General features: G+C 37.4%; 1 protein-coding gene across 3 annotated transcripts in view; it reads right to left on the reverse strand.

Moving 5' to 3' along the window:
- The window catches only part of LOC5579633 (kinesin-like protein KIF19), a 92,926-nt gene extending 84,684 nt beyond the window's left edge, over positions 1 to 8,242 (reverse strand). For all 3 annotated transcript variants that reach the window (XM_021838763.1, XM_021838764.1, XM_021838762.1), the window contains exon 1: positions 7,193 to 8,242. In XM_021838763.1, the coding sequence (XP_021694455.1) occupies positions 7,193 to 7,297 (105 nt within the window). In that variant the 5' untranslated portion in view covers positions 7,298 to 8,242. The remainder of the gene's footprint in view (positions 1 to 7,192) is intronic.
- Positions 8,243 to 11,838: the final 3,596 nt, after the last annotated feature.

Raw genomic sequence — 11,838 nt, forward strand, 5'->3', positions numbered from 1 at the left:
ATTACTACACGCTAATAATCGATTTTATTTTGAAAACTGGAAAAAATGTGGAAAAATGATGAGTTTAAATGCTTGGCCCATTTTCGATTTTCAACAAGGCATGGGCCTTTTTTATTGGCCAAAATAGAATTTTATTAGCGTGCTTGGCCCAAGGCTAGGCTTTTTCGGTTTTCAATGAATGAGCAAGAGAGAGTCATTGGCCTCTCACCATGCTAAGGCCAATGACAGTTTGCGAAATTTTCCGATTGTAGGCCCTCTTGATGGAGCGAGAACCGATCATTGGCCTTTTCGAGCGGGGGCTTCAGGAATGTCTAGTTTCGAATCCGTTTTTGGTTCTGTGGTTCTATTATTCTAATTCTCAGACTAGGTTCAAAGGACTTCCTTACAGTTCAAATAAATTTCAACTTCTTGGGCATTCAACGATCAACATGAACATTTGAAACTTTATAATTATGAATTGAACAGACATCACTTAATCCTGAGGGAACGTGGAACTAGAAAGAAGAAAAACACACAATAAAACTTGTGCCATCTGTTCGATAAAGTAATTAATGCCTCTACTCGCAAACTAAAGTTACATTTAATATAACATCTTTCATGAGCTTTCGGACAAATAAGACGATTGTAAAATGTTAATGTTGTCCTATATATGAATAATGGAGAATTCGTATTTGGCCCAAACCATTTCAAGAAGCGATATGCAATTACTCATTTTTAAATATTTTTTCATGTACTGAAATTTAGGTGACCGTCATCACTAAATACCTTTTGTGCTATTTTTACCCGAATATCGTTCTATCAAATGTAATTTCCCCGAACACCAGTTACCCGAATGACACTTTTTCCCGAATGACTCGAAATTTGTATGGATCGTGGTATTTGGATAGAACCACCTCCTTCTACCTCCCTTTAACGACCATGTGGTTTAAAGACGTCCCCAAAGAGATACAGTTCAAAATGGATAAGAAACACTCTTCAGTTATAAACTGGTGAACTAGAACGAACGATAAAGAAAACAAGAAAAAATGCTGAGTTCTGTGAAACTTTAAAGAACCGCTGATCAAAAATGAAGGGTGCTTATCATATGAACCGTTCATCGAATTGAAATATAAAAAAGTTATGACAATTATGAGTGCCAAAACATTTTCGAGGATATAGACCACTTGAGAAAACGGGGTATTCAGGGAACTGGCATTTGCGGAACTGGTGTTCGGGGTATTGATATTTGGGAGAAAATAGCACAACCATAAAAATCTTCCCAACGCAAAGAAGAAATTATCTGGTAGTTGTACGCTAAATTCTGTACAATACAATATCCTCGCGGTTATAAGAAATGTAATTTTCTCGAAGTTTAAACTAGGTAAAACAGCTTGGAATATTGTACCAAAAATTCAAAGGCAAAAATCTCGCAAAAATGTAGAATAACAGCTGTTAACAGTGTTATATTGTCTCCGCTCTTGCACTAGAAGAAAGCCTTAAATGTGAAGAACGAGATTGTCAGCATACCATTATTGCTCTTGAAAATGTAAAAAGGGGCACAAGTCGAATATTGTGACGGCCATCTTTAAATTCCGGTATGTTTCACCATGCATTAATTGATCAAAATCGACAAGAAAAATAATTCTGGCGAATAGTCTTCTGGCGAATGGTTTTCTGACAAATATAGCACAATCTTTTGTTTTGGTCTTTTATGTTCTTCTGTAATTTCAATGCCCTTAAAAATCTTGATGTGCTCGCTCACCCTGCTCGTCTGAAAAACTTTCAAATTTTTGTATGCAGATTGTTCATGTTCATATGTTATCAAAATCTTTTGATCAATCTTTTGAATATATCTCGAATTTTTGGCCCATCTAATATGCCCATCTCAACTTTTATGTCACTTAATTTTGGGAAAAGATCCTTCAGATGCTCCTTCAATTTAGATTTTTTTTTTTTGAACCAATTTTTTGAAGAGCTGTGTAACAAGTCCAAGCTTAATATGCAAATGTGGCTGAAGGTTGTCTTTTGGGGCGACTAATGGTTCTAATACACTGTATAAATCCGGTTTATTATCTGGGTACCCAGACAACCAGAAGTCGCATAACAGTTAACGAACAAAGTCGTTTATTCATACAAATTGCATCACTCTCGCACTACATAGTGGATGAAATCGTTTGATCGATGAGTTTTCTCGCATACAACGCTCTTTTATGAGTTCATATGTCAATTTCGTTTCGTCCCGTATACTCGTACAAGGTAAGTCGGGTCAATCCGTAGCAGCTGTCAAATCAACTTTGTTATGATAAATTAAGTCGTATAAAGCTACAGATTAATACGCAATAAAATCTGCACACTCGCATTGCATGCTATTTTTCATCATATAAAATATGCACGTATATCGCTTCCACTTTTGTACATATAAGGCCTTTTTACCACATCTTATACGTGAAATTTTGCACATAGAAACATTGTACAACGCAAAAGGTGCTTTCGTTATTCGTACATTCAATGTTTAATACCCAGAACAAAGCAGTTTACGGGCACCATATCGATAGGATATTCATAAGAAGGTATAGTTATCACACAAGCATAGGATTAATTAGAAATTAGTTCGAAGTCCGTTGATCTGTCAGGGATGGACGTGGACATTTTTTTGGAAATCAAGATCTCTCTCCCCTGTTGTGGGCTTTTGTCAATATACATATATAAAAAAGCCACGTGGTTTATGGAGAGCCCCTAGATCATAATAACCTGCAAGGGCTTTTTATAAATCACATGGTTGTTCAAAAACCACCATATTTCTGGATGAGATAGCTGGTGGTCCATTAGATTATGATGTGTTGGAAACTTCAAAACATACCTTTAATATTGTTTTCCTCAATACTCTGCTGAGATGACTATGTCCAGATCAACTCTATTCAGCGCATTTTTTTCACATAGCTGATGTAGATTTTACAACTTTAAGAATTCCATCTATCAAATAATTGTCCATTACGTGTGACAGGGTCTGTAACAATGTACGGTATCGACGCCCGCCTCGGTACAACCTAGCGCGACTGGCCCAACCGAACGTCGCCGCCGCATACGCGCAGCATCTCGAGGTAGCGTTGCCGGAAGAGGGCGAGCTTGACGAAGCCCCTCTTGAGGACTGCTGGAGCAACATAAAAGCAGCCATTAACAACGCAGCCGAGAGCATCGTCGGTTACGATTGGTGACGATTGGTACATGTAACGATTGGTTCGACGAAGAATGCAGGCAGGTTTTGGAGGAGAAGGATGCAGCGCGGGCTGCAATACTGCAGTAAGGACCGCGACAAAACGTGGAGCGATATAAGGGCTCCCCCAAATCAACGCGACTTTTTACGGCGACAGTGACAAAAAATCGTCGCGATTTCGTTGTTGTGTCGTTGTTTGTCACTGTCGCCGTAAAAAGTCGCGTTGATTTGGGGGAGCCCTTATATCGCTCCACGTTTTGTCGCGGTCCTTACTGCAGTATTGCAGCCCGCGCTGCATCCTTCTCCTCCAAAACCTGCCTGCATTCTTCGTCGAACCAATCGTTACATGTACCAATCGTCACCAATCGTAACCGACGATGCTCTCGGCTGCGTTGTTAATGGCTGCTTTTATGTTGCTCCAGCAGTCCTCAAGAGGGGCTTCGTCAAGCTCGCCCTCTTCCGGCAACGCTACCTCGAGATGCTGCGCGTATGCGGCGGTGACGTTCGGTTGGGCCAGTCGCGCTAGGTTGTACCGAGGCGGGCGTCGATACCGTACATTGTTACAGACCCTGTCACACGTAATGGACAATTATTTGATAGATGGAATTCTTAAAGTTGTAAAATCTACATCAGCTATGTGAAAAAAATGCGCTGAATAGAGTTGATCTGGACATAGTCATCTCAGCAGAGTATTGAGGAAAACAATATTAAAGGTATGTTTTGAAGTTTCCAACACATCATAATCTAATGGACCACCAGCTATCTCATCCAGAAATATGGTGGTTTTTGAACAACCATGTGATTTATAAAAAGCCCTTGCAGGTTATTATGATCTAGGGGCTCTCCATAAACCACGTGGCTTTTTTATATATGTATATTGACAAAAGCCCACAACAGGGGAGAGAGATCTTGATTTCCAAAAAAATGTCCACGTCCATCCCTGACAGATCAACGGACTTCGAACTAATTTCTAATTAATCCTATGCTTGTGTGATAACTATACCTTCTTATGAATATCCTATCGATATGGTGCCCGTAAACTGCTTTGTTCTGGGTATTAAACATTGAATGTACGAATAACGAAAGCACCTTTTGCGTTGTACAATGTTTCTATGTGCAAAATTTCACGTATAAGATGTGGTAAAAAGGCCTTATATGTACAAAAGTGGAAGCGATATACGTGCATATTTTATATGATGAAAAATAGCATGCAATGCGAGTGTGCAGATTTTATTGCGTATTAATCTGTAGCTTTATACGACTTAATTTATCATAACAAAGTTGATTTGACAGCTGCTACGGATTGACCCGACTTACCTTGTACGAGTATACGGGACGAAACGAAATTGACATATGAACTCATAAAAGAGCGTTTTATGCGAGAAAACTCATCGATCAAACGATTTCATCCACTATGTAGTGCGAGAGTGATGCAATTTGTATGAATAAACGACTTTGTTCGTTAACTGTTATGCGACTTCTGGTTGTCTGGGTACCCAGATAATAAACCGGATTTATACAGTGTATTAGAACCATTAGTCGCCCCAAAAGACAACCTTCAGCCACATTTGCATATTAAGCTTGGACTTGTTACACAGCTCTTCAAAAAATTGGTTCAAAAAAAAAAAATCTAAATTGAAGGAGCATCTGAAGGATCTTTTCCCAAAATTAAGTGACATAAAAGTTGAGATGGGCATATTAGATGGGCCAAAAATTCGAGATATATTCAAAAGATTGATCAAAAGATTTTGATAACATATGAACATGAACAATCTGCATACAAAAATTTGAAAGTTTTTCAGACGAGCAGGGTGAGCGAGCACATCAAGATTTTTAAGGGCATTGAAATTACAGAAGAACATAAAAGACCAAAACAAAAGATTGTGCTATATTTGTCAGAAAACCATTCGCCAGAAGACTATTCGCCAGAATTATTTTTCTTGTCGATTTTGATCAATTAATGCATGGTGAAACATACCGGAATTTAAAGATGGCCGTCACAATATTCGACTTGTGCCCCTTTTTACATTTTCAAGAGCAATAATGGTATGCTGACAATCTCGTTCTTCACATTTAAGGCTTTCTTCTAGTGCAAGAGCGGAGACAATATAACACTGTTAACAGCTGTTATTCTACATTTTTGCGAGATTTTTGCCTTTGAATTTTTGGTACAATATTCCAAGCTGTTTTACCTAGTTTAAACTTCGAGAAAATTACATTTCTTATAACCGCGAGGATATTGTATTGTACAGAATTTAGCGTACAACTACCAGATAATTTCTTCTTTGCGTTGGGAAGATTTTTATGGTTGTGCTATTTTCTCCCAAATATCAATACCCCGAACACCAGTTCCGCAAATGCCAGTTCCCTGAATACCCCGTTTTCTCAAGTGGTCTATATCCTCGAAAATGTTTTGGCACTCATAATTGTCATAACTTTTTTATATTTCAATTCGATGAACGGTTCATATGATAAGCACCCTTCATTTTTGATCAGCGGTTCTTTAAAGTTTCACAGAACTCAGCATTTTTTCTTGTTTTCTTTATCGTTCGTTCTAGTTCACCAGTTTATAACTGAAGAGTGTTTCTTATCCATTTTGAACTGTATCTCTTTGGGGACGTCTTTAAACCACATGGTCGTTAAAGGGAGGTAGAAGGAGGTGGTTCTATCCAAATACCACGATCCATACAAATTTCGAGTCATTCGGGAAAAAGTGTCATTCGGGTAACTGGTGTTCGGGGAAATTACATTTGATAGAACGATATTCGGGTAAAAATAGCACAAAAGGTATTTAGTGATGACGGTCACCTAAATTTCAGTACATGAAAAAATATTTAAAAATGAGTAATTGCATATCGCTTCTTGAAATGGTTTGGGCCAAATACGAATTCTCCATTATTCATATATAGGACAACATTAACATTTTACAATCGTCTTATTTGTCCGAAAGCTCATGAAAGATGTTATATTAAATGTAACTTTAGTTTGCGAGTAGAGGCATTAATTACTTTATCGAACAGATGGCACAAGTTTTATTGTGTGTTTTTCTTCTTTCTAGTTCCACGTTCCCTCAGGATTAAGTGATGTCTGTTCAATTCATAATTATAAAGTTTCAAATGTTCATGTTGATCGTTGAATGCCCAAGAAGTTGAAATTTATTTGAACTGTAAGGAAGTCCTTTGAACCTAGTCTGAGAATTAGAATAATAGAACCACAGAACCAAAAACGGATTCGAAACTAGACATTCCTGAAGCCCCCGCTCGAAAAGGCCAATGATCGGTTCTCGCTCCATCAAGAGGGCCTACAATCGGAAAATTTCGCAAACTGTCATTGGCCTTAGCATGGTGAGAGGCCAATGACTCTCTCTTGCTCATTCATTGAAAACCGAAAAGGCCTAGCCTTGGGCCAAGCACGCTAATAAAATTCTATTTTGGCCAATAAAAAAGGCCCATGCCTTGTTGAAAATCGAAAATGGGCCAAGCATTTAAACTCATCATTTTTCCACATTTTTTCCAGTTTTCAAAATAAAATCGATTATTAGCGTGTAGTAATAGTAAATCGTCACTCAACTAGCAAGAAATCACATTGATTGATTTGAATACTGAGAAATACGAATTGAAAATGTGATGAATAATATTCAAATCGAATTTTCTCAGAGTCAACGATCTGAGGATTGGCCCTTTTGAATTGTTACGCGAGACTTCACTGATGATTGGCTTGGTATCCAGAGAGTAATAAAAGTAGATGAGAACATTTTCTCTTCTGTTTCTTGTTTCTGGCGTTACGCCCCAAATGCTTACAATTTCGAGCATTTCCTTCATATTTATGTTCGCAAATTGCATGCATATCACGAAGATACCCTGAGAACTCGAGATAATTTTTCATCACTAATTACACTTTGCAATTATTAAAGATTTACCGTTCCATTGAAATAGATAAGTCGAAAACTGAACATCTCCACGTCCTACACCCCAAAGCAATCAGCAAGATGACACTTACCACCAATCGTTCGTCGGAATGCACATTTGTAAGGGAAGAATTGCTGCCTGAGCTACCAGGAATGTTATTCCCACTGCCAGGGGCTGACTGGAGCTGCGATGCCATAGATATTTTCCCGTCAATGGGACTTTTTTATATTCTCAGATGAAAGCGCCTAGTTTTTTCACAATTGCTATCAAGTATTGCTTCAATGACATTTACTTTCATTTCACCATTCACCGCTCCATTAAACAGGCAGGTCCTTACTGCAAGTGGCAAAATAACTTACTCATGCCACTGTTTGACTTTAGTCGTTGCTTTGTTCACTAACGCTTTGTAAATCTTCTTGCTTTTTGATCAGTTGCACATCGAGCGTATTCCATGAAACAGAACAGAAACTGTGTAGAATCGCACTTTTCAATGAGTATGGCTTGTTGTTTTGAACTGTAGAATGTATGTGATTTTTTTTCGGTTTAATTCCTTGTATTGGTATTATTTGTATGTACACGTTGTTAAAGTAACTTTTTCAGAGCTTTACCCTTTTATTTCAATCTCAAATTACCACTGTCTTAATTGTATCCGACACGCTATGACCATGTCATGTCAACGACTGTGACAGTAATATTTTCCCATCATAGGTCACCATTGATTATTTATGCCCGAGTAACGATTTCTGGCACATCGAAGCACTAATGGAATCATGTTCCTTCAACTAATCAGCACACGTGGGTCACCTTACATTGCGTTCAGCAAGGCCATCAAACTTCTTTAATATTTCCAGCAAACTCTGAAACCAATTGCAATTTACATTTACCCTTCTCTGGAAATCCAAAACATTGCGACGGACAATGGTTTCCACTTGATAACGCACAGATCCTGCGACGTCTAGTTAGCATGAAACAATAATTCTAATTTCACACACTTCGGTCGAGCAAATGTCACATTCCAATCCCAGACCAGCAAAAGGGAAATTAATTTTATTTAGAATATGCCACAGCCGGGCCCTCGAGACGAACACGACTGACTGACCGCCGACCACGGATCCTTTCTGGTGGAGACTAAACTTGAAGCCCAACTTTTTCTAGCTTTTATTTTCACCGTTTCTGTTTTCCATTATTTCCATTTCGTGTACACTTCAAATATTAATATGTGTTGGCTTGGTCGCGGTGTTGCAAGGAAGGGTATTGGGTAAGGCATGAGTCACGGAAAAGTTAAACGAGGTGAGCACGCTATTTTCCGGATGCCCTGCTGCGATATGAACCGGAAGACTTCCAACAGGGGCGAACATTGGGATCCCTACCCTGAAAGCTCGGTGGTGGAAAATTCTTGAGTTGAACTGCTGCCACTAGTACTCTACCATGGCGAAACTGGTGTACCTAATGTTGATTCAACAACAGAACTTGGACAGACGTAGGTAAACCAATGGCGGACGAAAGTGAAACAAAATAAATTCAAAAACAAATTCACATACCGCGAAATGGGGTGCCTTTGAAAACGGAGTGAACATGAATATTGCATACTTTAAGGCGTTTTTCGAGGTCTGCTTCTGCCTCTATCCGCAACCAGGTACTTCTCCTTTGTAGAGTTGAAGACTTCAAACGAGCCCCATTGTACGGTACCATCTATTCATACATGTAATGCGGTTCATGGTGCGACAACAGAGGGTCCTGATGGGTGCCTTCCATTGTATGGTGATGAGCCGCAATGGGTGTGCACAATTATTCTTGATGTGGCGATGTGTGTTGTTGGAGTCCTCCATGATGAATAAATGAATTTTTTATGCTACGCTCATACGCCAATGGTCAGTATCTATCTGATACCGCTCTAGGCCAAACATGAGTTGGTGTTTTTTGGACCATGCCGTAGAATTAATACGATTTGTTAGCCATTAGACAGTATTCCTTTTCATTCGATTGCAAACAAATGCATTATTATTACTTAGTCAATGAACCAACATTACTCTTTGTCTAGAGCGAACATCCAATGAATAGATTAATATGCCAATATCACTAACGGTGCAGACCAATGTACTCAACATCGATTAGAATTACTTCGCAACTGTATCGATGGACAACTAAAAGCAATTAATTTTTGTATTGCATCACAGAGATTAGTTCATATTTCATTCAATCCAATCGACACTGACTAACATCATCAATTTGCACTCGTCCAAACCATACTCGTTTGAATATGCAATTGCAATCCAACTGCCACACGCATAATGCGAAATAAATTCGATTGCATAACTACGATTTACTTCGTTATATCATCATGACAATTTTTTTTTTGTTTTATATCAAAGTAAAAACTGGATAGAACTTTACTAATCCGAAAATTGCTAACATGGACACAGACGGTTAAGGTTTGCAGCAGCAAACCACATTTTTCTATCGCGTACACTGATTATTAACTTTTTATGTGTGCAGTTGTGTTCGGAATAATAGAAGCGCTGGTTTTCATGAAAAATGCTTAACTTTTACATGTTGTAACTTTGAAGAATTGGCATGCAATTTAAACCAATTGCAAAGTATATTCAATGTTTAGTTTTACGGTAGTTGTTCAAGCTTCCACTCAGTGAGTTAACCGTATACGATAAATCATAATTAAAATGTATGTATTGGTCGAAAGGACATTTGGTAGAATGGCTATAAAACATTTCATAGAAAAAACTATGTGTAATGATTGATTGAAAAATCGTGTGGATCAATAGATATTAAATCGAAACAAAAATGGCGAACTGCATAAAAACATCCACCTTATACGTTTTCCTACCATAGTGTTCACTCGCATATTCAAGACTTGAAGTATATTTAAAAAATACCAGTATACTAATGCGGATTTCTTGCACTCAATCATGTTGTTCTAGCATATGTACATCCAGTAATAACACGTACCATATGCTTTTCACTTTTTCAATGACCCATACCCTGTAGCGTCAAAATGTCACTTTGTACAATAATCTGAAAAATCTCTATTCGACTAAATTTACATACGGCCACATACTGCTCAAAGCAATAAAATTCTGTTCGACCAAATGTATTTTCAACTAAACGTCATTCGAATAAATGTCAATCGACCAAATGTCATAGATTCGTTTTAATATTTTAAATTTCTGCTGTCTCTATAATTTAAAAAATTTCCTTCAATCGTCCAACATGTCATAGTTGCAACTATGACATGAACAAGCGATTTTTCTAGAATAAAGTGATTACTGTAGCAAAACTTTGAGCGATTTAATCTGGTGCATTATTTGTCGATAAATTTAAAAAATTGTGACACTGAAATTCTGCATATTTGTAGTTATCTATCAAACTTTCATCCCACTTGCTCATAGGGTAACAAAGTTACACCTTTGATGCACAATCACACCCCTCTGTCTCCCGTAAAGTGGGATGACAAAATTTCTTTTTCCGGACGTTACGTCCCAACTTGATGAAGATTGCTGATCAACTCAGTGTTTCATGAAGCACTTCTCTAGTTATTATTGAGAATTTGCTTTGTGATTTTTTAAATACGATATAAATGACAGATACGCGTATTTCGACCTCGTGTCTAGTATACGACACTGAAGACGTCCTTACAGTTGGGGTTCAAATACGCGTATCTGTCAAAGGACACTCACTGTAGTGGAAATTAATGGTATAGTACTAGTTTCGGTTTTTCATCTTCTTATAGGTATTCCACTAAACAGCTCGAAGATTTATTATTATTATTGTTACCATTTTTTTTAACAATATATTACAATTTATCAATCACTGCACTTTAACACTTTTTCTGGGTGATTAAATAAGATAAAATAAAGAATTTTCTTGATAGTGCATTTTTCATAGTTTTTGCCTTTGGGTTAGTATTTAAGTCACTATAATACATGTGTATTATTTCAAAATGTAGAGATTTTTTTAGTTTTTGTAATTCGTGTGAAAATAAAGACCTTCGTGAAATCAAGAAAATCAAGATTCGAATCGCCTACGATGAGTTGAATGAAGGTTTCTACGGCAGCTGCAACTGGTTAGCTTTTTATGAAGACATGCTAAGATATTCGGTGAGAATGTTCTCTTTAGCTTTTTCTACGCAATGATCAAATTAATATTAATATGGTCAAATTCGATATGTAAAGCATATACCTATTCCGACGACTTTTGCCACATTCATCATTTATGGAAGCAGTTTTGGTTCCGGGTGTTTTGCTAAGTGAATTAATTGACTTTTACGATTCATATCAAAAGCGATGATATAAAAGTGCGTGGCCAGGTATAAAGCTATTGTAGACTTTAGCGCAATCAACTATAACAGTGGTTAACATAGTAAAATTTGCGATGTTTGTGAGTTAAATACATAAATAATGAATGGTTTGTCACTCCGTGTGTCGGCAAAAACTTTTATCAAGAACACTCATCGTATAAAAATAAAATTATTATATTTTTTTTTTTAAATTAAGAATAATTTTTGAATAGTTTGTCACCAAAGGTGTCAACATACATTTGTCTACGTTTATAATGAAGCCATAAGAATAATTATATTCAAAATCAAAGCTTCATGAGTCACGTCACTTACCAAGTTGAATCCTGATCATGTAACTTTTTAACTCTTCCAACAAATAAAAATCCTTCCGAGTGTGTTGTGAAGGCCCTAGCCATCGGGATCGTTATTTCAATACTTCTTTAGCT

The sequence above is a fragment of the Aedes aegypti genome, chromosome 1, assembly GCF_002204515.2.
Source record: "Aedes aegypti strain LVP_AGWG chromosome 1, AaegL5.0 Primary Assembly, whole genome shotgun sequence".
Classification (NCBI taxonomy): Eukaryota; Metazoa; Arthropoda; class Insecta; order Diptera; family Culicidae; genus Aedes; species Aedes aegypti.